At 39.5% G+C, this 27,624-nt stretch overlaps 3 protein-coding genes across 5 annotated transcripts; 1 reads left to right on the top strand and 2 right to left on the bottom strand.

Annotated features, from left to right (window-relative positions):
* Positions 1–612: 612 nt before the first annotated feature.
* Positions 613–2,800, top strand: LOC146971959 (C-type lectin domain family 4 member D-like). Of its 2 annotated transcripts, none has more exons than XM_085801606.1 (5): positions 613–674; positions 806–982; positions 1,123–1,274; positions 1,374–1,495; positions 2,539–2,800. In XM_085801606.1, exons 1-5 carry the CDS (start codon positions 653–655, stop codon positions 2,702–2,704), a joined length of 639 nt encoding a protein of 212 aa, XP_085657732.1. In that variant the 5' UTR covers positions 613–652; the 3' UTR covers positions 2,705–2,800. The 2 variants fall into 2 exon arrangements, with proteins under 2 accessions (XP_085657732.1, XP_085657731.1); XM_085801605.1 differs by having other exon boundaries at positions 788–982.
* On the bottom strand, positions 2,597–23,151 carry cd4-1 (CD4-1 molecule). Its single transcript, XM_085801604.1, has 11 exons — positions 23,023–23,151; positions 11,006–11,127; positions 7,538–7,616; positions 7,303–7,449; positions 7,037–7,192; positions 6,235–6,477; positions 5,754–6,134; positions 3,930–4,187; positions 3,672–3,772; positions 3,514–3,557; positions 2,597–3,305 (listed from the first exon to the last, which is right to left on the bottom strand). The coding sequence occupies exons 3-11, from the start codon at positions 7,593–7,595 to the stop codon at positions 3,275–3,277; spliced, it is 1,419 nt and encodes a 472-aa protein (XP_085657730.1). The 5' UTR covers positions 7,596–7,616; positions 11,006–11,127; positions 23,023–23,151; the 3' UTR covers positions 2,597–3,274.
* A 565-nt stretch (positions 23,152–23,716) lies between these two features.
* Positions 23,717–27,496, bottom strand: cd4-2.2 (CD4-2 molecule, tandem duplicate 2). Of its 2 annotated transcripts, XM_085803322.1 has the most exons (9): positions 27,387–27,496; positions 26,371–26,411; positions 26,009–26,182; positions 25,777–25,917; positions 25,222–25,452; positions 25,034–25,108; positions 24,771–24,901; positions 24,624–24,673; positions 23,717–24,427 (listed from the first exon to the last, which is right to left on the bottom strand). In XM_085803322.1, the coding sequence occupies exons 2-9, from the start codon at positions 26,396–26,398 to the stop codon at positions 24,352–24,354; spliced, it is 906 nt and encodes a 301-aa protein (XP_085659448.1). In that variant the 5' UTR covers positions 26,399–26,411; positions 27,387–27,496; the 3' UTR covers positions 23,717–24,351. The 2 variants fall into 2 exon arrangements, with proteins under 2 accessions (XP_085659448.1, XP_085659449.1); XM_085803323.1 differs by lacking the exon at positions 27,387–27,496 and having other exon boundaries at positions 26,371–26,492.
* Positions 27,497–27,624: the final 128 nt, after the last annotated feature.

Below are 27,624 nucleotides of genomic sequence, written 5' to 3'. Positions count from 1 at the left end.
ACTAAATACACTACTGCTTTAATTAGTGTGGTTTGAATAATAAAAGCTCATGAAGTACAAGAGCTGACAATGGCTGTGGGAATAAAGTGCCAAGAAATGAAAAAAAAAAAAAAAGTGGGACATGTACCAAAAAAACATGTTGACAGTCTTCTGGAGCAACAAAGTGGGCAGCTGGTGTGCCTGTGTGGTGTAGAGGTGATATTGCTGCAGCTGCTCTCCCAACGAAGAGAATACAAATAACTCTAAACACATGCAAAGATGCACGGACACACTGTACCGATAAGTGCTGAATCATACTTTTTAGACCTCCATGTTGGCCGGTTTTGAAACAAATAAATAAATAATGACACCGAGAGGGAACTTTGCTCATGAAATGGCAAATACGATAGAGACCTGCATGCCAGAGATTCATCATCAAATGTTTGTTTATCTAATCCGATATGGCAGGTCATCAATGGTTTGGCTATGAGATATTGCACCATCTGAGTTTACATACTTTGATGATCATGAAGAGTCCAATCTGTCTGGTAGATTTTGTGCAATCTGTACTTTCCATTCCCTCCTCTTGGTACACAAACTGCTCTATAAAACACCCAGAGGGCAGAGAGAGGAGAAGCCAAAGTTTGGGATATTCTGCAGCCTTACAGCCACAATGAATCTCATCAAATTCAAAGGTAAGAGCCCCTTATACAGCATGCACGAGTGATGTCTATGTCTGTGTGTCTGCTGGCATGTTATATCTAAAAATGCTATGTTTTTTTTGTTTTTTTACCCTCCATCCGATCAGGAGCCCTGGGAAACAAAGGCCACATCATGCGCTACGTTCTCATTGGCCTGTTGGTGTGTGAGGCCATTTCTCAGGCTGTATGCAGTCCAGAAGAAGAACTGGAGGTTCTGAAGCTGAGATTTAGCTCTTTGAAGAATCGCTACAAGCATCTTTGCAACCAGTACTCTGACCTGGCAGGCAACTGCTCAGCTCCAGGTACTGTACTGTCCTCTTCCAGGCTCTCTAGAAAGTCCATCATTAGTTTATGCAGCCCATGTCCTTCTGTACTCCTTTGTGTGCTGGGAGGTGTTTGGGAGATGTTTGGGTGATCACTCCTCACTCATCTCTCTTCACAGGGCTCAATTGCACCGAGTGTCCACCCAAATGGTTTCAGGTCGGGGATCACTGTTTCGAGATGAGAACTGACAAGAGGGACCGGCATCAAAGTGAAAAAGATTGTGAAGCATCAGGTGGACAGCTTGCCATCTTAACCACCAGAGAAGAGCATGTAAGTGTTTTGTGTGGGTTTAAAAAAAAAAAATATCTATTTCAGTTTATTTGACATCTTGAAAAGGGGTTGTAAATGCTGCTGTAATATATTTTTTAGGAAGCTGTGGAGAAAGAAAGCAGAAGGATCGGAGGGTTTTACACAGACTACTGGATTGGACTGAATGACATCCAGACTGAAGGAGAATGGAAATGGGCGGACAAATCAAACCTTACACACCCGTATGTATAAAATGACTAAAATTCTAATTATTGTCCCTAGATTAACAAACAACATGATGATGGTTAAATGCCAAGTAAATGCAGCAGCTGCCTGCACAGACTGAGAGCTGTACCTAGGATTTATTGACTTACAACAAAGGCCTCGTTTCTTACTGTAAAGATAGCATACAGTGTGACACCTACACAAGATTAATTCTGTGCATCTTCACGTTACAGGATAGAATTACAATAAAGGCTATCGCTACGTTGGCAACATCTGAAATACAGCCAGAAATCGGGATAGAAAAATGCAAATACATCAGAGACAGGTTCAGTGAGTTTGCCAAGACCTCAGAGAATATTAATGTGAACTGACCTTGTTGAGCAGGTGTAGTGTAAAGCACGGGCGTCTGTGGAGCTCATTCTTGTCGGTGTGTGTTTACGCATACAGACCTCAGATATTTCTAACAGTGACTGGCTGTGGTCATTTGCTTACTAGTTCTGAGTACAAATTACAGCTGAGGCTGATGTGAGTGCCAATAGTTTTGCAGGTATTCAGCCACCAACTAAAGGTATTCAGCCACCAACTAAAGCACAAAATGTAATTTTGACCCGATGGCAGTGTAACGTGTAATAGTCATGAGAACGATTAATGCAATAAATATCAAGACAAAACCTCATGGTGGTGCTAGAGGAAAAGCCACCAGAATTCATCCTCTGGGAACCATGAGTAACAAACAATTCATCCAGTAGCTGCTACTGTATACATATTTCAGCCTGATGATTGTTGATAATCACGCATGGCTAAAATGTGGCTTTCCTTGGCTTTCTAATCAGTTCAGAAGTGTTATATTGTATCTAAGAATTATAACAAATGGCCAAGTTGTCTGTCCCATGTGTGATGCACATCAGCTGTTTTCCCCTGAAAAAATTGCATATTCATGCACACGCCCCCTACTGAAATAGTTTGACCACACTGTGCACAAACAAGTGCCATTTCAAATACAGTTCATCTAAACTTTGCTCACACACTGATCTTTTTTTCTTTCTTTCCCGCTGTGAAGCTTCTGGAACAGAGTGAAATCAGAAGAGCCAGACAACAACCAGTCCGGTGGGCCGGAGGGAGAGGACTGCGTCGTGGTGGACAGCCACTCTCAGACCTGGTTCGATGTGCCTTGCACCTTCTTGTACCCCAGAATCTGTCAGATGGACGCCATCCCTCTCCACTGACCTCCCGTCCTCCCCGTCCTCACCATGAGACCATCACACACATGTGATGATGTTATGATACTTTATTAATAAAAATTTCAATGTACATCAAAATAATTTCACTCAAAGGTTCCAGTTTTTATTTTAAGTAATAAAGCGTCATCATCTGTGTAGACATAATATAAATGAGTATATTACATAAATATTTATAGAAGAAATAACCAAGGCTTTCAATGCAGTATTATGAAGCATCATAAAACACATATACATAATGCTCATAATGGCAATTAGTCCTGAAAAAAACTGAATCTAACAGTGTGAATGAAGTAACTCCAAAATATTTGAACGAATGATGAAGCAATTTTTTGACACAAAAAATCCCTTACATTACAAATACAACATGTCCAACAATCCAACTGACTGATATATATACAAGTGTAAAATACATTTTTGTGATTGAAAGACTTCAACAGTGATCAAACTTCGCTTCACAGTTCACAGTTTTAGCTGATGTGATAGAAAAATCCATCGTGTCCGGACAGAAATTTAGTCGACTGCCATGTCCTCTTGAAAATGTCTTTCTGCAAGATCTCATGTCCTGTAGAATCCTTTTGGCTTGGGGCTGAAACACAAAGTCACAGGTTTTTGTTTAAGTTGTGGAAAAAGACACAGAGTCTACAAAAAGTAAAGTGCAGGTGTTCACTTGTGTGTGCTATAAAAAAACACACACACACACATAGAGGTGTTCTTTAGATTTCACAGCTGATGAGTGAGAGTGTAAATGTGTGTTTGAAACCATCTCATCAATCCAGGAAATGGTTAGTACGTACTTCTTGCATTGGCAGAGTCGATGTCTGAGGTGTCTCACCTTCCGCTGAAGTCAGCCACAAAAAGCGACAAACAAAGAGAGAGACAGAGAGTTAACTTTTATTATGCTACACTGTCATCTAACAGACAGAAATATAGAAATATAGAAACGTGAATGTACTTGTCTGCGACGGCAGAAGATGAAAACGAGGATGAGGATGAGGAATACGCTGGCTGCCGCGCTGCATATGATCACCAGCATCCACACACTCAGTTTGGGTTCTGCATATACAACAGAGAGAGGGACAGTCATCAAACACTGTGCAGTACTGACAGCACATCGTGTAAAACCTAGTAAAGTCTATGTCATAAAAAGTGTGTGGCCACAAGGTCATGCCCAAGTCATATTTCCTGCTCTCCTCTCACTTCCTGTGCTCACCGATCTTCAGCGTTATCACAGCCGACGTCAGCTCTGTTTTATCCCGCCACAGCGCACACACCCACTCTCCTCCATCTCCTGTACCCACTTCCGGGATGATGAGGTTGGCGGGGTGGTGGTCAGATATCAGAGACGACTGGGACGATCGCGGTGGTGGGATCCACTTCAGGTGTAGGTCAGAGGGCAGCGGGTGGCCAACGCTGCAACTCAGGTTGAGTGGCTGGCCAGAAACTAAGTCTGTCGGTGGGGAGGCCATGACTGGAGACAGAACAGAAGAAAAGAAGTCAGAAAGAGAGAGAACAAGGAAATAAAACACATTTATTGAAATGAATAGAAAATGTACAAGAAAAGCTGTCATTTCTGAAGCTGTCAACTTCCTCTAACCTTTACTGTTTGAATCTGACTTTGGCCTCTGTCACTGCAATGCGCCACAGAAACCTACCGGTTATTCTTAACAATATCAGAAATAATAGGAATTGCCATAAATGACAGCAATCAATCTCAAAGCACACAGCACACAGCACACAGCACACAGCACACAGCACACAGCACACAGCACACAGCACACAGCACACAGCACACACAGCATCATGCACAGCAACACAGCCTAAAGGAAAATTAGAGCTATCATAGTCGACTCGATGATTGAAAAGCAACTGAAAAACAATATGCTTTGCTTGAGTAATCATCCTTTTTTTAAAAACATTTAAACATTTTCATTGGCTTCAAATCCCCAAATGTGCTTGCCTGTCATCTTAGACTGTTAAAAAACTGAATGCATTTGGGGATTGGAGGGTGCTCTGAATTATCTCCAAACATTTTATGGATAAAAGGTTCATTAAGTTCAGAGAATAACTCGCAAATAATGAGATCAATCATAAATTACCTTAAATGCAGGTTGCGCTGGATAACTTGTCTATCTACTTAGTATTATGTACAAAATTTAGCTCTTTCTAAGTTAGAAACAAGACTGCATAAATAAAAAAGAAGATAAATTCAATTTTCAAATTTCTACACATTTAGTGCAACCATGTCATATGATTCTCTGCATTTTTAACATGGAGGTACAAACACTATACGTACAGTATCACAACTACATGTAACCTAATACTTTTACCTACCTGTTTATCATCTAAAACTTTAAAAAGGTCTAAAACTTTTTTTTCTGTTGGTTTAACATGTCAACTAGTTTGGACACCAAAGCAAACAAGCCCTGTGTTGTTTGAAGCTTTACACACAAATCTATTTTGGTTTGGGCAAAGTCAAAGAGAGACCACAAAAAAATGAGATCACTGCAGGGGTCCACAAGCAAATCAGAGGGCTTATTTTTGCTAAATGCCCCAGTGCCTAAAATGAAGCCATCAGATCAGAGCTCCTAGTTAAATAATTCATCAGATGAAGATGAGAAATCTCATATTTACATTACAAATGCTCAGAACATAGAGTCCAATTAAAATTCATTGTGTTATCACAGTCCTCTGGCGGAGGGGTAGCTCGTTATACCCTATTAAAACAAGTGGAGCTCGACAAGTGTATTAGCCACTGAATTAGACACATGTCGCACCAGGGACATTTCCAAATAAACTCACAGTAGAGAGTGTGAACACTTCCATTGGTAGAAGAGAGCAGAAGCAGAAAGGTGGCAAATAAACAAGTTGTCTCCAACACGTAGTGAATGACAATTAGGGAGAAGCAAAGACACCGGGCATCGTAAAGATAAATGAGGACACTGTGATAAGTAGCCTGAGGCAGAAGCTAAAAAATCATTCAGATGTGAGTGTAACAGAGAGCTGTTCCTGTGTCAAACAGCTGGTTTTGACTTACTTTGCAAAATCTCCACATGTACGGTCCTGTTCAGAGTGGCACCATCTTTAAACTTCATGATGCACGCGTATTCTCCCTGGTCTTCCTTTTTGCTTCGCTTTTTGGTCAGAGACAGATTTCCACTTTGGAGGCCTCGCACGGGTTTCAGTTCTTTGCTTTGGCCGGTGTTGTTCCACGCCTGCGTATTCTCCATAGAGAGGACATACAGCTTCTGTGGATCACGACCTGAGGACAGTTTAGGTAAGAACTGCCAGTAGATTTCTTGGACGCCTCGAGCTTTGAGCTGCTCCCAGGAGACACGTGGAGCAAGGGAGCAGGGGATGGTGAGAGGCTTTGATTCAGCCATGTACTGATGTTGATGTAAAGGAGCCGGGGAGAAGTCTGAATGAGGAGAAGAGGAGAAACAATGGTATCTTCAGGATGAGGGCACGCTACTTACTGTTACTTACAAATGCATAATTGTGCATAAACAGTCACTCACCTATAACTGTAACAAGAACTTTGGCCTCTTTCACTTTATCTTTATCTTTACTCACAACACAGGTCCACTCCCCATTTTCTTGGCTTTGGACCATTGTGTCGACTTTTCCTGTGTTATATTTCACTCTCTCTCCCTTGGGATTCAGCCAGTGTACGTCAGGACTCCTGTCACCCTGAGTGTCCACACTGCAGGACAGAGACAGGGATTCCCATGGCAGCAGGGGAGAGGATGGCTTCATGCTCACTAGCACAGAGAGATTAAAGGAAACAGGGAGAAAATGAAGAACATGATTTGATGGTAAGTAAAAGAAATTCCAAATGCTGCAGCATTTAGGTTAACCCTTTATAAGGGATTTAAACACTTAGAAATTCAAAATTTAAACCCTGGACTAATATTGGAGGCTATAAACTTTATAGCCTACATAAAAAATATTTAAAACATATGGATAAATGTGTAAAAAAACAAAAAAAAACACATATTCTAAACTTGAGTACTTAACTTAAACTTAAATGATTTATTTTATTGGTAAAAAATAAGTGTTACTTGCCCAACGAAGAGTTTAAACAGCCCAAATGATCAATCTTTTGTTGATTTAAAAAAAAAAAAAGTTTTTTCCTTCTTTTTTTTCTGAAAGTCTTAAAGTTAAACCCACAGCTGATGGGTCAAACGCACACTAGGTAAACACATCTACTTCTTGAATATTTCCAGAGCTATATAAAGTATGACAGCCCCAGTTTAGCAGGTGGACATGTGACATGTGACATGACTGAACTGAAACTTGGAGGCCTGACTTTTCTCTTACCGTCCAGTTTGAGTACTTTGATGGTAGTGACAGTCCGGCCATTCTCAGACACTTCACATTGATATGTCCCGAAGTTTTCGTGATCAAGTTTACTGACGACCAGTGAGCCATGCTGTGCCCAGGTCACCTTACCAGCCCATCCTTCTTCTTCTGCAGCTGCAAGGCAAGAATTGACTGTTTGAGTAACTTTAGCTACCTGTAATGTAGAGTCCAGTGACTTCAGGAGATAATGAAAACATGTATGAATAGTTCAATGCATGTTTTACCATCAAAGCCCTTTCCACCAAAGCCATTGAACCAGGCAAGGTTAAGGGTTTTCCCTCTTTTAAATATCCAGCGCATATAGGTATCTGGTTCTGGACAATGGAGGGTTACCGTCTCTCCCACCTGAGCGTAAATCACCTTGTCAGCACCTAAGAGAGAGAAACAGATGTCATGTGTTGATGTGTAAAAGAAAACGTCCAGCCATAAGTTTCAATAAACGTAACCAGAGCATCTTACCTGAGGTCGAGATCAGCACAGCTATGAGAATGAGGACAAGTTGAATAAAGAGCTTCATCTTGGTCGCAGGACTGAAAAACTGTAATTTTAGAAGAGCAGAGGTAGTATAGGTTGTATAAAAAAAGAGGTAGTAAAGGTTATATAAAAATTATATAAATGATGCAGTTGATGAAATGTTTTACAAGAAAGTTAAATGATTATGAGTTCATTGGACATGAACGTAAGTATTGTTGTATGTCATCTGCATAGCAATACATTTCATAGTATGTTTATGTACAAATGGAAAAGAAGTGGATCATTGCATGGAGTCCTGATGCAAAAAAAAAGAAGTAACATTGAAAATGTTAAACTAAACACAGTTTTGGTTATTCTGTTGAAATATGAGGTTTATTTTTTGTTTTGTCTTGTTGGTGATGTTGTTATAAAATTAAACTGTTTCTAAAAATGTGTCAAATACCTCCATGAACATGCATGTATCGGCTAATTAGAACAAACTGTCAGTGTATGGTTGTTCAATCTAGTGTCAAAGTAGCAACATCAACTTGATGAGACACAAAGAGCATTTATTGTAGAAATGTTTTTCATCAATAGATTGTATGGGTCTGTCTAAAATCTTATAACTGAGAGTATGCAATAAAAAAAATCAAATTAAACTTGATCAAAATGGGGGCGGTGTTTAGCTCAGTTGGTAGAGCACCCGCCCCATGTGTTGAGGCTGCAGTCTTCACTGCAGGCGACCCTAGCTCGAATCCCACGCCGAGCGGCCCAATCCTGTGTGTCATTCCCCCCCTCTCTGCCTCCTATTTCTCAACTACCCTGTCAATTAAAGGCAAAAAAGCTCCAAAATATATATAAAAAAACATCGTTGAAATGTGTTTTGAACACTTGATATTTGATATATTTTACTGACTTTTTTTTTTTTTTTTTAAAGTGGCTATTTGAAAAGTAGCATTCCATTAAATAAACATTTATATTTTGTTATCTTCATTTGTATGTTTGTAAAAAATTTTGCTGCAATGTGAAAGTGCTCTGCAGGAAGCAGAGAGGGGTCTGCGGTGGTCTCAGATTTAGACAGATTTAGGAAGATAAAAGTGGAAGGGTTGAGAGAGCTGAGAGTAGGCGGCCTGTGGTGGGCTTTAGAAGCAGACAAAGGTTGGAGGGGAAGAGACACTGAGCGTACGCTGGGTTGTGGTGGGCCTTGATTTAGTGAAGGTGCAGATTCTTATCCCAGTCGTCCCCCTCCCCTGCTCCCCCCTCTGCCTCTCACACCCCCTCTCTTCCTCCCCAGTTCCACGAAAGACGGATCTCTCCTCGCTTATAAAGACGATGTAAAGAGACCACAGCAGCGGCAGCACACCTAGGCTGTGGTTTAAGGTAGATGTCTCTCTTTCTCTCACTCACTTATCTCTCTGCCAACCCCCCCCCCACTCTGTGTTGTGTACAGTATGTCATGATTGTGCACTAAAAATCTTCTCAAAGGCATTTGATGCTGCTCTTGCAGTGAGTCGACCCTATAATAGAAAAATATGTTTTTCTAATTTTTTCCCCCCAAAATTAAAAATTAAAAACTGACTAAAAGTCAAAATATATCCATTGTTTATACCAACTGTGGTTTGTTTCATTTTAAGTTATGAACAAAGGTTTTATTCTGATGTCAAGAAGAAATAAAACTGAACATATCGTAATACTGAAAAATTCTAAAACACAGCTTATTATCGTTGCATCAAGATTCAAGGCATTAATCTGTATAAATAAGTGAAGATACGCAATGAGCGCTGACAAGAACTTTGGGTATATTTCAAATTAAATTAATGCTTAATGTCCAATATATAGTTAATTTAAAAAAAAAAATTAAAGTTGCAACACCCTGGTGGCTGAGCGGTTACCGCGTCGACCACAAATGTAGTGTCCCTGGTTCATGTTGTTCATGGTCACAGTCGCTGGATGCCCCCCCTCCCCGCCCAAAGTTTCTCTTGACCCAAAATTGTCTGATAAAAAAATGTGTCTGCACATCTCTATATTTCACCATATTAGGTGAAATCTGTTGAGAAAAGATATGCAACGCCCTGTGAAAATGTATGAAAACCATCAATAAAAAAAGCAATATGATAAATATTTCAAATTTACTATGATCATAAAGTACTTCTTACAAAGTATTTTTTTTGTACTTTATTCAACTAACAATAAACACAACACACTGATATAATCATTTAAATTGTCATATCAACTGTCTGAGGCCTCACACTTAGAATTGTTGCATTTTACACGGAGGCTACAGAAAGAAAAAACAAAAAAACAAAACTAAAATGTTTTTGTTTCACTACATAACTCAAAGAGGAGCCTCAAGAAAACCAGCATGAAACATAAATTGTGAGGTAATGTGCGTCAAAGGGAAAAGTCTCAAAGTGGTTGGTGGGTTTATGTATCTTTCAAAGAGGACTGTATGAATATGAACATGAATATGTGGTTCAACCCATCTGATGAGATCTGACACAAAATAAAAGATGTTGCATAATTTGATAGAACTGAGATCAGAGTGTGTCAGAAAAGAATTAGGCGAGGGGACCGGAGTGAAACTGGTGATAAACACACGTTCAAAGTCATCGCACCTGTGGAGCTTTAACCCAGAAACCGAGTTAGACAATCATCTACAGTCAGGATGGAGCTTCAACAACAAGCAGGGGGGAGGGGGAGGGGGAGGAGGGAGGGGAGGCCAAATTCAGTGGAGAGGTGAGGGAGGAGAGGAGAGCGAACAGAACAAGGGGAAGGAAATGATACGAATGGATAGGATTATAGTGTATATGACCGAAGTGTATGTAAATCTATTTAAGTGCCATGGCACTGAAGTGAACATCTTCTTACTTTTTTAAAAGTCCTCCAAAATAAATTCTACGGCCCTACGTAAACCAGAAATTAATTGCTCATTACTCCAAAAAATCAACGCTAAAGATGCACAAATAACGCCAAAAGTAACTTTACATTTCAATTAGTTTATATTGTCATGTTGCATTTAAAGGTCTGTGTAAAATAAATGTTCTGTTTTATTATGAGAATTCAAATGAAAGTTGCCGGTCAGCGGCCCACTGGTGAAACACCTTTCAACCAACATAATGCAATAAAGTTGAAATACAATAAATGCAATCAGATATTTTAGAACGATTCGGTATGTATTGTCATTTTTATCACAATATTTTTATGATGATGATTTTGATATGTAATATTTTAGCATTTCTTCCCGTTTTACTCAAAGGATCAGTGTGTGTTGTTGATTCACACACATCTTTTCTTTTAGCTGTATGAATAAAAGACATCGGCCCCTCTGGGCCTGCTGAGCTCACACAGGTTTATGATACGATCGTGTAGGAGAAAACATTTGACACTGATATTTAACAGGTAAAAGTTTTTATATTGTGAGTTATATGTATATTTAGCAGAAATTTAAAAGCAACAAACTTGCAGTATACTTACAATCGTCTTTGAGAGCTGAAACGTCCCTCTGCGTTCACTGATCTGGAGTCAGGAGGAAGTGCCGAATATTTATCAAACAAGCCTTTTTAAGCACCGTTGCACCTCCCTCGCCGCCGATTGGTCTGGAAACAAAACACAGAGCTGTTGATCAAACCCAAAGTCAGGATAATGACCTTTGATTGGCTGTCACAGAGGAAGAGGGCAAGATCGCCACACCAAACTTTTCTTAACTCTCTTAAAACCGTTTATCACTTCTTCTTTTAAGGACAAAAATGTTTACGCTGCATTAAAACATTAAATGAAACAGAAACAAAACCCATCAGTTGGGCAGTGTAATGCTGCCATAATTTAATCAGTGGATTAAAATGCATTTTTTTTTATCATCTGCATACGCTTTTACTTTTTAATGTCTCCAACAGAAATATAAATAAACAGCAATCTTAATTGGCTAAATGGTTATTTGAGCTTCTGCTGGATAACTTATATTGCAAAATCCGAGAAGAGTCTGACTGGACTCTTTATGCATCTTAAGCACGTCGGCACGGTCGGTTTGCGTCGTAATTTATTATAATTGCTCGGTAGATTTTTTCCCCCCGATCATATAATTGTGCTGATTTAGATACATAATTAGTGTATCAAAACTCAAGCCATGAACTGCTGGACCAATTTCCACAACAGCGGCTGAAGAGTGTAAATTTAAACTGGAACGTATGCAAAAAAGAAACACCCAGATTAAGTTCTTAATACTATAAGCGAAAAATAAATTGTTTGGGGGGAAAGTGTCTTGCTGGGATTATGGTACAGAGATGAACGTTAAATATTCATATATGGTGAAATTAATACGGTATATCAGGACACTTTAAAACTAAAAGACACAGCCATCGACACGTTTCATCTGCTCTATACTCGTGACAGCGCCTGTGTACGTCTTTACACATCAACATTTTATCACCATAGTTTGTGTCTCTTGCTGGAAAATTGTCTTAGTTCTTGTCAACATCAGTTTTTCTGTCTCTACCACTTTTAGATCTCTCGAAAATGGTCTTACTCTTCTAAGAGCGAATGCTGGTGTGTGAACTCCGGGACCTACGCACATCTGTCAACTTTGTCATCTTCAAGTCAACAACAAGATAAGAGAATATTAACGCTGTATAAAGTCCTGAGGAGAGATTTGTGACATGTCTGATGAGAAAAAAGAAGACATCATCCAAAAGAAGCAATCTTTTGTTTCATAACTGCTTTAACACTCTTAAGATAAGATGAAGCCATTAAGATAAATACTGAAAAAAACAATATGACTCTTGAATTAGCTCTTAGGGACTCTAAAACTACATCATTTACTGTTAATAACCTCATAAACATGACCAGCAGCTGCTTGTTACACCACTCCATTAAAGCTCCTGTATGTCACACTGGTTCTGAGTGAAACGTTCAAATTGAAGACACAGGGTTTTTAGCTGCATCAAACATTTGGTCCATTTTTGACACATTTCTTTGGACTTCAGAGACCTGTGTTTTAATCTTTGGTTGCAAAGATAATTTGAATTTGAAAATAAATCCTTGTGGGTTTCATCAAATTCTGGTCAGGTGCAAGTTTGCCGTCGATAAACCCGTCAAACGCTCTGCACAGGTGGAGGACATTGATAATTTCACTCAGTGATGTTTTTGTGTAATTTCTTGTTTTCTGGTAAATTAGCATGCAGTGATCGTACGGATTTAACCAAGCAAACGAAGGCAGTCTGGAGATTTAACAAACAAACTCGTAAATGGAGAATTTACGAGTGGAGGTTTCACCTCTGAGACGGGCAACATTTATTATCGTATGAAATACTAACTAAACGCTGCAGTGCATTAAACTGCTTCTTATGATATCACTTTCAACTGACCCTAGTGCATGAAGCTATCAGAAATCAACACCTGTATTTTACATCTTTTCATGATGACATTTATCATTTGCAGCACTTCACAGTCTGTCAGGGTCCACAGGCCGAAAACCGCCGCTCAACATAAAAATCTATGTTTCATTCCACAATTCGTTGAGTTTTTTTGGTGAAATTAAATCGTCAGTCACCCTGTGTACAATTCAGATTACACACTGCGTGACACAGTAATTTTCTTATTATGTTCTCAGCCCATGTACACCTGCGCGGGAGCCAAACATCTGCTTGTGCTTATCTCGGCTCCTAACCTGCTGTAGAGTCTCGTCTGCACTCAATACAACAGTAATTTGACACCTGTGTCTCTGTCTGTCTGAGTCTGTCCCTAAAAGCTTATTGTTATCCTCACTGTCAGTAACACACGCCACTGCAGGGGTTGTTACTGTCACAACATCCACTATACAGCTGGGCTGGAGTGGCTTTATGGGAGTTAAGAAGAAAAATCCTCTAATAGACTTTAACACATCTCAAACAAAAGTTTCTGAGAAGATAAAAGAAGATAATGTGTCTTAGTTGGCAGGGATTTTGTTTGTGTCTTTCCAGCAAAACTTGCTCAACCAATTAAGGTTTAAAATGATGATGGAAGTTTACGTAGGAGACATTTAGTAGAATTAGAATCACAGAGAACAAGCTACAGCGATGGATTGAGGGTGTCAAGGTCGATTCAAGTCAGTCTTTTTCTTGTATTGAAACATATTGAAACATTAATTTTTCAGCATTGTCACAAAAGTCAAATTCTTCCTCTGGTGGTCAGGTGATGTGACAGTGGACATCTTGTCCTGTGTTAATGGCAGCTACAAGGATCAGTTGATTGACTAGAACCGTCAAAGCACGGTGTCAGGGTGGTTTAGCGACATGAACCACAACAAGGACAAAACAAACATCTCGCACACTTCTCATGTGTCTCTCTGAGGTTTCTCTGCCTGCCTCTGTACTGCCTTCATGAAGAGTTCACACCTGCTTCCCTTCCCTCTGAGCTCAAAATGAAACAAGCTCTTTGTTTGCTTCTTACAACAAAAAACCTTCAAGTTATGGCTCCGGCTTTGTAACATCAGCCTCCGAGTAAATGGATATTTTCTGATTTTCTTCTCTGGGTGTTTTCTCGTCGTGATTTTGATGGAAAACACCTGAAAGCGAGGACTCCCTCATTAGTCACACACCTAACGGAGGCGTTTGTCCCACATCTTGTCATCACTGAAAAATAAAAAGACAAGAAAAAGTGTGGGCCACAAGCGAAAAATGAGGGGTGATTCACTTTTTTCATATGAATCTCCTGTCTCCTCCGTTCTCTCCTACAGAGGGTTTCCCTCGCTGTGCCATCTCCGTTTTCTGTGTCTCTCTGTTTTATAACCACTTCGAGTTAGAGCTCAGTGTGAGTGTGAGGCGACAGGCACGTAGCCAGGCGACCGAGGCCCTGCGACGGTGGGAGGAGATGGAGTTTGTGCTGATTGTTTTGGTGCCTGTGTCTGCTCTGATGCTTCAGAAATAAACAAAATGTCAGTGGAAAACGAGGTTAAGAATCAGAAACAAGTGACATTCTGCTCAATGACTGAAAACATTTAGAGTCTTACGCCACACGGGGAACTTCATTCAAGCTTCTTTGAAGCCTCAGAGTTGTGAAACAGCAGATGAGGACAGAAAGACTTGGTGAAAAGATGAGTCTCTCCCACTCACTGCTTCACCTCCGTCGTCTGTACACATCAGTGGTTTGTAACTTATTTAATTATTTACAGTCACTCTGCTGTTTGTGGGCTGCTGCGTTATCATTTCAGCAGAATGGAAAAATAGATTCTTCTTAATTTGTTGCAGCCAGTGTTGATTTTAACCCATGAACCGTCACGCAGAACATGAATCATGCTGTTCGGATGGTTGTAATATCAAACTGTGTCTGTGTCATCTGATATGTGTGAGTTATTTTTAGTCTTTCAGAGGAAAACTGTATCGAGACACTTAGAGACACACTGTAACGTAGTGATCAGGTTTAAGCTAATGAGTTTAATGATGACGTTGGTTTCCCATGGAAAAACTGCTGTACAGTTCCACAGCGCCTACATACATGAAGCGTTTACTGTTTGTGTAACTGAGGTTACTGCTGCATTCCTGTAAGTAATCAAGATAAAGTGTTCATGTTATTGTCAAAAAAAAAAAAGACTGGCCAGCAAGGTGACAAAAAAAACTGTTTACAGCTTTACAGCTCTCCATCTCAAAACAAGCTTTCCTGCAATCATGACTGTTATAGTTTTCAGTGTTACAGCAAATAAACATCTTGAAAGACGCACCACGATTCACATTAACCCCTACGTTACATTACACAGTCAGCATATGTTTGCTGAAGGAACTTTATCGATTCATTAAATGCATTTGGACGCTTAGTACATTCACTCTTGCTCCACTTGAACTGGGGTGGCTAAGATGTTTGAAAACCACTATTCTTCTCTGTGGCTTCGCTCTGGAAAACATTCAAATTTAATTTGCTGCTTCAATCAAGCAGTTACAATATTCATAGATTTGATATTCGATTAGATGAAAGGATGGCTTCACATTTTTGCATCTATCTCAAAACAGCAGTCACATGCCCGCTCTGTTCCCCTGACAAAAACGCTGTATCTGTGTCAGACTTTATTCGTGTTGAAAATCAAACAGTAAACAGCACGGAAAACTACAAACACACAGGACACACACAGGATTTCTCTATTCATTCCTCTACATAGCAAAACCAAATTCAAAGTCTAACAAACAAGCATGACCAGAAATGTCATGTTTAAAGATCAGACCATAATCTCACTCGTACTGTTTCTGACACATCTTCAGTCATTCTTTCTACAGTTTTATTGCAGGAAGACAACACCGACAGAGAGTATTATAGGATTGATGGCAACCTTCCTCCTTGGACTCACCGCTGCTCTGAACCTCTTACTTTCTAACGCCCTGACTTTTCAGCACTTCACAAATAATGTTTAATGTTCTATAGAGCCATCAAATTTCCTCAGAAATTGCAGTTTCTGGTTGTAACACAATGTTCCCTTTAAAAGACCTAATGCATGAGATGTGGGGGCAATTTCACCTTGTTGAGACCTTGTTATGCATAAAAATGTATTATAAGTTACACTGAAGTGAATCTGAGGCTTCAGCAGTTTGAGTTAGTGGCAAACTTCCGCAATTTATTAGGCAATATCACACAAGAGGGACTGAAGTACTGGATATCAGCGCGGCTGTGATTCGGTTGTAGGTACGAGGCTGTAGCTGGCCTGAAACTGGAGAGTTTCTAGGCAACACAAACATTTACCCGCTCGACGCGCACACCGACCTGCTCTTTAATCTACACATTAACTCAGGTGTATCCAGGCTTATTTCCTGTTTTCCATATGATTTAATTTAAATGTCATTTCTGGAAACAAATGAAAAACGATAGATAATAGATAGATAACAACCATTAATTAAAAACTAACCTGTAACTGTAAAGCAGTGACACGTCTGATGGTTAAGCCTGTGCATATTCTCATTTGTCCAGGTCGGAGGTTAAATCGAAAGCAACTGGACAAATAACTAAGTCCAGTTGCTTTCGATTTAACCTCCTTTGAGGGTCTGATGGTTAGTGACCCGTAGTGATCGCTTTCCATGCTGCATTGTGGGATACCATGAGTCTACCACAGTGAATATCGACATTTTCACTATACATTTAGAGAGAACAAAAAAATGCAGTAGTGAGTGATTTTGACACGGCTGTAGATAAAAGGCCCAGAGCCGTTATGCTCTATGTCAACACTCATATATTACTTCTAGTCCAATCACATTACTCAGCTGAAATAAATGTTGTAAATAACTCTTTCTAGTGGAGAACTCACTCTCTGTGCTCCTTTAGTCATCTCATCTACTGCAGTTCAAGAGAAACACACTAAGGAATAAAAGGAGAACCAAGATTTCCACGACAATACTGAAAACAAGAAGTAGAAAAAAACTGAAAACTTAATCTGCTGACATTGTATTTTATAACTGAATTTCTGAAAACATATTTCACACAGAACAAAAACCATATAGATGCAGCATCCCGTCTTTCTACATAAGAAATGCATAAAGGGGGTTGCATTTGTTCACAACCAGCAAGGACAGGAAGAACAACCCTGTTTCTCTGTACATGTTTGCACAAGTGTTGTATTAATGTGGGCTTGACAAAATCATAAAGTCCATAAAACTTTGTGTCACAGCTGTAGTGAATTTAATTTCACAGCTCTATGTTTAGCGTCTGACTTGAACACGAGCTGCTGATCAGAATCTGCACCGAACTGAAGTGAAACCTGAGTGGAAGTGAATCTACACATGAGGGGAGTTTACAGAAGGGGAAACCACCTATCAGATCATTTCAATTTGAAGGATTGTGGAAAGACAAAATCTATAAAAATGTGTAACAGTGGCTCAGTTTGCACCCGCAGACTGAGCACACAGATGGCTGTCTGGAGCTCTGTTTAGCTGAAAACACACACACCAAAGTGCTGTTTGTATGCACCTCCTCGTGTGCAGCCAACAAATGCTGCTGACTGGCGGCAGTCGAAGTATGATGACACAATTTTGTTCCAGGTGTCTCCGAGGTTCAGTTAATGTTTTGTTTGGCTCCTGATGTTTTTACAGTGATGGAATGACAACCCAAGTGGAAACAGAAGAAGGGATGTACACCAGTTCAGAAATTTCAGTTTCACTTTGAATGACTGTGTGTGTGTGTGTGTGTGTGTGTGTGTGTGTGTGTGTGTGTGTGTGTGTGTGTGTGTGTGTGTGTGTGTGTGTGTGTGTGTGTGTGTGTGTGTGTGTGTGTGTGTGTGTGTGTGTGTGTCAAACAACGAAAAAGAAAACTGAGTAATAAGCCATGAAAAGGGAATCCTATTTTCTCATATGAAAACACCCCCGGTGCAACATAGATGTTGTATTTTCATAACAGAGCAAGGGAAGCACAGCTTGGTAATCACCTACAGAGAAGAAAAATACACATCTAAATGCAAATGTTGGGAGAAACAGTGACTTGTTGCTCTCCGCTAAACTCACCCTAACTGATTTTTATTCTTTACAGGGATGAACGACAGTAGCAGCAAAATGGTGGCACTTTATTTTCATACTTCATCCCAACACACTGGGTTTACTTTGAATAAAACAATAACACTGAGCCTAAAGTGTTGACCTCCAGATCTACAGGGTGGTAATGGATGAACGGTAATGGTAACGGTATCACGGCTCTCACTTGTACAGAGTCCTTTAAATTTTAGGACAATGCAGCAGCACGCTGATCCCAAAAATATACACAGGGCAAACAGGGAGTTTTCATGGGCCAAACACGGGAATGTTTAGTCACCCCCAAAACAAACAATACCATGGTTGCACTCTGCTCTGGTAGAGCATCATCACATGAGAAGTGCCCGCTGAAATATGTGGATCACACACTTAAGCCGTAAATATTAGGACACATGATCATTAAAAAAAAAAAGTTACAATTAATTATTGTAACTTGTCCACCAAGAGAATGTCCTCTAAAATTAAATTGAATATTCTTTTTTATATATATATGTATATAAATGAATGCAAAGTCGACATTTGACCCTCATAGTCTCTTCATTGTTTTATCGCTAACACCTACCCAACTTGTCCCCCTCTCACTACATGTGGACCACACTACATATTGGTCCCCACATTTCATTTGGTTCACAATCGCAACAAAGCTCAAAACAGTTTTCACACACTCATGCAAATTTAAATGTACACACCAAGTAAAATGTCGGTAACAACAGCACAGCAGACTTCCAAGGTGCCTTCATCTGAGCCGATCAGCGTTAGTGAATACAGCGCGGAGAGACACATAAGAGGTGAGCTGGTGAGCCCCCCATGGTGGAAAAGGCCCTAACCCTGACAATTAAAGAACCAGCATATAAAATGTCAGGTGAATTTGCTTTTTACTGTCTTATATGTGCCGGCATCAAGCTGCGCTGACCATTTCTACAGAAGAAGTATAATATCTTGGTACTATTCAGTAACCATGATAGATTAATTATGTAATGTAAAATAATGAATAATGTTAGTTATTATTGCAATGTTCCCTGTAATAGTGGAACTCTACAAAATGTGACTCACTGGTTGGTGATTATTTGCCTGATTACCTCTAAAACAATATGTTTATCTCAATACAAACTGGACAAATGCATTGGGACTGAATTATAAACCATGTTTATATTACTATATGACTATATCCATGGGTGCAGATCCCGGGGGGGACGGGGGGGACATGTCCCCCCCAATTTCTGAAAAACATGAATTGTCCCCATATCACGCGGTTGTATAATGCTAATTCTTCATTTGGTGGATATAAGACAAACCAGAGAGGGCCGACAGCGTTTTGAGCTTTTCTCTAACAGGTCATTTGGACATGTGATAGAAGGAAACGCTCAGGTGTAAATAATAAAACCAAATATATACGTAGCTGCCTCAGTGTCAGGGTCCTCGTGCTGTATGACGGCTCAGTGTCACACTGTCATCAAGGCCGTAGCTACCATTGAGGACACCGAGGTCATGACCTCGGTATTTTTTTTCGGCCTAATGAATGAAAAAAAAAAAAAAAGTGCAAAGTATTAGGGAGGACAGATGGAAGGTGACTGAGTGACTCTCCTCTCTTGTCCAAACAATTCCGGTAGGCCCATGCTCTTGTTTATTGACGCCCTCACGTACGCTGGTGTTTGTTTACTGGTCGCGGGAAAAAAGGCGATTCATTCGGAAAAAGCGAGTGATACAGCGCGTCGCGGAGCCTGCGTGCATGGAAGAGAAGGCTACTGAGTGAGTTGGTTGGCTCTAGATAAACTGCTCTTTCCAACCAGTTGTTACACTGTAAAGGTTTCGTACATAAGTGCACTTGAAGCGCTGTATTATTTCGGGACGGAACCTCATGTATGCGGAGAAAACAGCTGTTTAATAGGGTCAATTCAGCGCCGTTTACTGTCTGTGTCCTGTATATGCACTAGTTGAGCTACAGTAAGTGGGGGAGAGCAGAGACCTCTTTCCTGCAGATACTATACTGAGGAGGCATCTACTGCACTGTCCATTCTTCCATCAACTTTATGTGAAAAGCACAGTGGCATGATACATTTTATGTTTACAGACAGGGGCGTCACTAAGTTTTAAGGACAGGGGGGGCTTAGCCCCCAGGAGATGCACAAGATGTGAGCATATGTGGTGCACGAGCACAAATATTTCACAAACAAAGACTGTGAAATTTTTTCTAAAAAATTTTGGACAGATTTAACAAAGAGCATACGGTGTAAAGTTTAGGCAACCATTAGTTTTATTTCAGTCTTTTTTATTTAGCCTATTTAAAGAAAGCTAAGACCGGTGAGATTACTACAGACATGTCTGGAGAAGGCTACAGTAGAAAATGTAAATTTTTCATCTCTGCCTGGTAAGAATACTAACAAAAATCACATTAGAGTAAAATCTACCTTTGAATCATGGGATATCAGGCAAATGAATAAGTAATGTGTAGGCTAACTGTGTAAAAGTAGATGCTAAAAAAAATGAACCTGAACAATTTTGCAGCTGTTTTATTATCAGAGATACGTATGTCCAGGTGGAATTTGACCTTTGGAAAACTAATTAGGCTATATTTCACTAATAGCCGGTGTCATAATATTCACTCCATCCAAATACAACTGTTTTTGGCTCATTTTGATTTCACCTAGACCTCTTCATATTTTCCCATTCAAAGAAGACCATACAACCGAAATGAAGTTTGACACCAATATTTTACTCATAAAAAATATGCATAGAAATGTGAAATACTACACAACCAACAACCAAAATTTGCTGCAACAAGGAGCAGTCAGATGTACTGTATGTTTGTGGTAACTATAAGGAAGAGCAAACAAACTTCCTGGGCCTGTTTCAAAGTGAGGAGCACAGCTGACGCTCCAGAAGGAAGTCACCCAAAAATAATAGGCTATAGCTATGGTAAAAAAGAGTGCACACTTCACCCTAGAAACCTGTTCATCTTTATGTTAACAACCAGGACCTTCACATTGCATTTCAGACTCTTTTTTTTTCGAGCTGGAATTAAACTTTATAATATAATATTTTTGCTACTCTGTGGCTGCTACGAATGTGAGGAGCTAGTCTACTGTTTGTAATGGATGGTGTGTTCTCATCAGAATTCAGTGAAGTTGGGTCTTCTCTGGATGATCACTAGTGATGATAATATCATAAAAATAGGATTAATCTAATATGATGTGTGTAGTTTTTATCTGTCAAAGTGCACCAGATTGAAGCCTTTTAATATAAAATTGCCCCAAATTTCTGACGCCACCCCCCCGCGCACCACGACTATGACCTCGGTATTTCAAAAATCCTGGCTACGGCCCTGACTGTCATGAATTACTGCGACACTTAAATTAAACGATGCCATCGTTTCGCCTGTGCCACACTGACTATGACAAGTTCAAATGTCTTTGTTAATCTCCAGAACTAAACAAAAACTATAGTTTGCTTGTGCAGAGTCAACATGGCTCAGCACTTGTTTTAAAACTTCATGTTTCTTCAGTGGCAGACTGTGCACATTTCTTAAAAAAAAAACGCTTGTGTTAAACTCCTGCAGTTTGAGTGTCGTGTTGAGTTATGTTACGTTTATGCTGCAGATGACATGTGTATGGTGCAGCACATATAAATATATATATACATGTACCACATTTCTTAAGCTGTGATGCACATTTACAGCCATTTGTTCAGTCAACCCACTGCTGATATATTTAAAACACACTGGGCGATTCCATGAACCTGAAAACAGTCACTTCTGGCTGAGTTAAGATTTCATTCATTTGTAATTTACACTACATTATCAGTGTCCTAAAATACATAACCAATCAAGTCAAGCCAAGTCATCATGATTGTTCTCTTTAAGGCAGCTTCATGTTAGAAACTAAAATGTTTAAAATTCCAATGACTACTCTGTGCCCTTACGTTATGAATAACGTCTCTAAATACAATACTACTGTATTTCTATTATTTATCATAAATAAAATACTGTACATACGGTGTTATATTTCTAAGTAGAAAGATGGAGAATGTGAGCATTTAGTGCCACTGAACAATAGTGAATCATTTAGTTTTGTTTTTTTTTTTTTTACCAATTATTGGTCTTTTAAAGCTGCAGCCATCTTTTGTCATACGAGGCAGTCAACAGGTCACAGAGATTTCATCAACACTTGACCATGAACATTTACATCCCCCTAAATTTAATACATCTTTTCATTTTGTATATCTCCTGATATTTGTGTCACAGGAAGTAGTTTCTATGCTACTTAAGTGAGATTAGCATGAACTCCATTAATGTCGACGATTGCAAAACCTGCTCTGTGTTTCTGTCGTTATTGCATAAGTTTTGATCTTTAAATCCGAAGAGATGGAGGGGCAGACGATTCTATTTTAGGCATTTCTGGTAAGATATTTTGAAATCACTGTTCAGGTTGTCACAAGCAACAACAGCACAATACAAAGAAGACTGATACACGATCCATTGAGGGTCAAATCCACAGGTCGAGGCTGATGCATTTGATTTATTATTTAAGGCTGGTGATATAACAATGTAGTGTATCACTGAAATTGATCCAGTTCATGTGTAATGCCGGTCTTGATATCAGACACAGCTCAATAACAACACAGATAATACTCTTATCAAGTCTTGTACCTATTTGATATCATTGTGTCAGTTCTATTGGCAAAATACAACCAACACAGATGATACTAAGAAGAAGACTAAAGCTAAGACAAAATCAAAATCACTTGTTATGTGAACCCAGACACAGACTTTTTCCAAAAACGTGGCCTTGAACGAGCCCAGGTTCGAGTACTTCAGCCTTGCCCCTCTCTCTCTGTCTACGAGAGTGGATCTCCGGCAGCGTCTCTGCGTCTTGTCAGTATTGGTACCAAGCATTTCTAACCTGATACACGGACATATTGAAACCCTGACTTTATGTATATCCTCTCTCTCTTATAAAATCCCTTCAATAAGCTTCTACTGAGAAGAATGGTGAGTGTAGATAAAGCAGGTTTAGGAGTACTCACATGTGATGTGCTCAGTGGAGCGATGACTTCAGCTCTGACATTTGGTAGGACGTATGCACTGCAGGTGTCTCTTTCATAAACACACACACACACACAGGAAGTCAGCCAGCTCTATGATCCCATCACCTCAGTTATATACTAAATGGATTACACTGTGTAGTGTAGGATTAGGATTACGATGTTGACATTTTGCCGTTCTGTGAAGTTGTTGTTATAATAAATGACATTTGGTAAACTCATAATCAACATCACATTGCTATTTCACTCCTAAATCTGTATGAATATGTATGTCGTTGGTGGTCTTGGTGTACTGTATGAAACAGGTGTTTTGTTGTGCGCCTGTATGTCATTATATGTAGGACACACTGGTATCAACACCTGACTTGTACTGCACCAGTTGCGGGGTATACGCTCCTCTTTGGAACTGATGCTCGTACGCTTCAAAGCATATAATGGCACAAAAGAGAAAAGATAATGATTGAAATTATGTTGAACAATGCCATAAAAGTTATAATCCTTAACACTTTTATTATTTTAAATCCCCTTTGATGGTGCTTAGAGTTGGCATATATTCTTGAATTAGCCATTCAGTGTCTGTATGACTTGTAATTACCTCTATATAGTGATTTCAGTTGCTAATGGTGGAGTTTGCCCGTTCTGCATTGTTCTGAAATTACCTAAACACAGGGGATTGACACTGCGTCGTCAGCTTTTCTGTGTGTGATTTCATTACGGACACAAGTTCCCCAGGTCTATTATACAAAGATAGAAATTAGGTTTGCAGTTGGGTATCATTACAGTTTATTGACTGAAGAAAAGAAGATGAGACATTACATTTCAATGCAGTACACCAATCTTTTCATTAACAACATACAGAAATAAAGACAAAGTATAAATCTATCATATGCACAGAAACACAAGGAAGAACATGTATCTAAATTGGTTTAATGGTATTTAAAATGCAAAACAGATGCAAAACAGTAGGAGGCTGACAGTGCTTCATATACTAGGCTTACTAGCTACATTAATGTGGAAAATAATTACAGACTGTTGCTGTGGAAGGACCTATTTGCATTCAGTTCACAGGTTATATTTATTGAAAAGGCTCAAAGTGCCCACATCATTACATTTGATGTTTACTTTATTTTCATCAAGAGCATTTAAAAGCCCATTTACATTCATCCCATATTCACACTGTGGTTCTCTTTCACTTGCTCTCCTTTTTTTCTTTATCTCCATCTCCTCTTCCCTCCCTCCCTCCCTCCCTTTTATTCTTCTCTTTCTTTCTCCCCGTCTCTCCCTTCTTCAATCTGCCTTTCACGTCACTCCTTATGCTGGTTGCAGAGGGAGGGCTGATGGCTTCCCTTTCTTACGTCCTTGCTGTGGTTTTCTTGCAGCTGTTGGTCTGCGATAAAGAGAGGAGAGAGGAGAAGTTTTCACACTAATTACGACACAATAATGAAGTGCTCGGTAAAAGGCACAGCAAAAAATGAAGGTCAAACAGGCATTAATATAAAATGTAAAGTGAGCAGAGATTACTGGGGAGAGGAGAGAGGGGGATTTTTGTTACTATTAGATAGAAGCAAGTTAAGAACATTTACCGGTTACACTGGCAGTACTGCTTGGGTCTCAGCTGTCTTTTCTTCATCCTCTATAGTTGAATAAAAAACATATTATATGTGTTTTGTTTGGTCCAGAAAGCCATGCTCCTTCACATGAAGAATACTGTGATGATTTTTGTCACCAACCTTGTTTCTTCTGATCCTCTTGCACAACACAATGACAAACACCACCAGGAGAACCACAAACAAGCAGCCACCTCCAATTGCGGTCCACATCCACCAGCTGAGTTGACCAAACCAAGACATAGGGCCATCACCTGGTTGGGTAAAGACAGCAATTTGAAGAAAGCAAAGATAAAGAGCCAATGATGTGTCCAGTGAAGGATCACGTTGAGTAACAAAGATCATAGTCAAAAGGTGTTCACAAAAAAAACACTACTGATTCGCACAGTTGGGGCAGGATGGCCGTTTAGGGTTGGACTTTGAGCCTTGGGTCGTTGTTGGTGTTGTAGGAGGAGGAGGCTCTGGAAGCAAAAATACAGTACATCTTATTGTTTTTCCATTGACCACATGGATAGCTTTAGTAGTGCTAAGAAGCACAGGCAGAGTCTTGGGATGAAGCTAAAGTGTTGTATACCTTTAACTTTGACAACTAGTTGCTCACTGTGCGTCTGACTGTTGTAGGAGACTGTACATGTCCAGGTCCCTGCATGTGAGAGAGCTACAGGCTTGAGCTCATGCGTCCCCTCGTGTGTTCCTCCATCTGGACTCTTCCATTTCACTGTGAGGCCTTGTTCCACACCTTTAACCTCACAGTCGAGCCTGGCTGTGCCGCCCACCTGGAACTCGTCAGGGGAGGTAGCTGAAACTGACACAGGATGAGACAACAGATATATAAGGCCTAAATTTTGCTCTCTTTTTTTTCAATCAATTCCTCAAAGGTAACATTTTTTTCTTATCAGTAAAATTGAGTTATCATGGTAAACGTTTTGCTCAGATCCAAACTGATCTGAATTATTTCTCGTGTTCAGTTCTTCAAACATCTCAAACCGTACAATGATTCCCATCAGGCCCACAAGTATTCACTGTGCACTTTCGTTTTTCTAATCAACAACTGTAACAACTCTTCATGAGGTAAACCCCTGTGCTACAGTATTTTATTCATACAGTTTTCTTTGGTTGTGTTGCCTACCTGAGACCACAAGAAGAGTGTGCTTTTCAGACTTTTTATCTACTTCACAAGTGAACTCTCCAGCATCTTCTCTCATCACTGAAGAGATTGAAAGTTTGCCATCATGCAACACCCTTGACCTTGCCTGTACGGCAGCAGTACCTATAGGCAGAGAGTACATGTAATGTAAATGAACAACAACAATGTTGATTATAAAGTCATACTTTGTGCTATCATGTGATTTCATGACTACCTTTGCGAGCGGCGCCAGACTTCGAGTAAACATAAGTAATCAGGTTCTTGTCACTTCCATGATACCATCCTTGGTCTTTTTTGCTGTCGGCGATCGTACAACTCAAGTCGACCTTCACCCCTAACCCTGGCTTTGTGAAGATCACTTCGCCTGTAGCAGGGAGTGCAGCCAGCACTGAGAGACAAACACATTCATGGACACACACACATTTAGTATCATGATCACAGGACACCACAAACTCTTTGTACTCTTTGCATACAACTGCAGCTTTTACTGCAGTCTTGTAAATATAAGAGACATATTTAGCTCTATGTGAAAAGAAACTCATTAACTTTCTGTTTTAAAAAAGAGGCAGAACTTACCAAAGCCCAACCACACGATGGTCTCCATTCAAATGACTGATCTATAAAAATAAAAAAGGGCATTTCTATCAAGACTAAAACATTAATGTTCAGCCTTAACACAGTAGCTTATTGGAGTGAAAGCACTTCATAGAAATACCACACATAGCTTCTGTTTGAAATGAACATCACACTGAGGAACATGTGATCCCCAACCACCAAGCCAACGCTCTACTTCCTTCCTCCTTCTATCTCTTGTTTAAGAAATGTTCAAAATTATTGTAGATGTGCATTTATAAGGGATAAAAAAAAGCTAAAAACAAATCAGTGGGAAAATTCCATCATGTGTTTTGCCTCTTTTGACTTAAATTAATAGTATTAACAATCCACGTCAAGGTGTTTCACCATACACCCGTTCTAAATGTATGTGATCGTGCATTAAAAAATAAAAAGGTAGCACCACAGAATTATTGCTTTTAAAAAAATCATGTTTTTTTACCAAAAGGGAAACTGAATCTAAGAAATTCTTGGATTCAATTTGACAAAGTGTCCAACAACCTGTCTCTCTCTCTCTCTGCATTCTTCGAAGCGTTTCATAATTTTCAGAGGATCAAGAATGAATTTCAGGAGGGTGAAATATTTCAATTTGTTTAAACAATTTCTCATTTTAAAGGCACAAGTTATATCTTTCTATTTTGGCTACTTTAGGTATATATTTTGATGTATCTTAAGTGGCCAAAATAGAATTATTGTGTGTATACACACAATAATTACAATCTACAATTTTTAACATTTTATACTTCACATCAGTGGCCGAGCAATAGATGTAAAGTAAATACATCTTTAACCCCTACAATCATATTTACACACTAAAGGCCTATAAAGATACACTATAAGCAGAATGTGAAATTGCTGCATCCGTCAAGTTGAACTTCAGTACGAACAAAGCGAAAATAGCTTCAGGATGCTCACAATAAAACCATTAATTTAATTTAACAATATAAAACTTGATATTATAGTTCAGTTTGACATCTTACCTTAATTTTGAGGCAATGCTGTGACTTTTGCGTGTTAAAGGAGGCTGAAATCTTTCCTCATCCTCTCTTGTGCTTCACTTCATAAAAACCATGAGAGCAAGGATGCAAAGACTGTAGAAAGCGGAAGAGATCTGAAGAGAAACCTGCTTGCTCTTTGGAAACTTGTACGCCAATGCAAACCCCAACTCTGAGGGCTTTGCCTAGTGCTTTCTTGAAAACTAGGTCTAGGATTTTGTAG

The sequence above is a fragment of the Trachurus japonicus genome, chromosome 16 (assembly GCF_045865225.1).
Source record: "Trachurus japonicus isolate A0001 chromosome 16, Traja_1.0".
In the NCBI taxonomy this organism is placed as follows: Eukaryota; Metazoa; Chordata; class Actinopteri; order Carangiformes; family Carangidae; genus Trachurus; species Trachurus japonicus.
The sequence above is the reverse complement of the archived record's forward strand: the minus strand, read 5'-3'. Positions and strand labels throughout refer to the sequence as shown.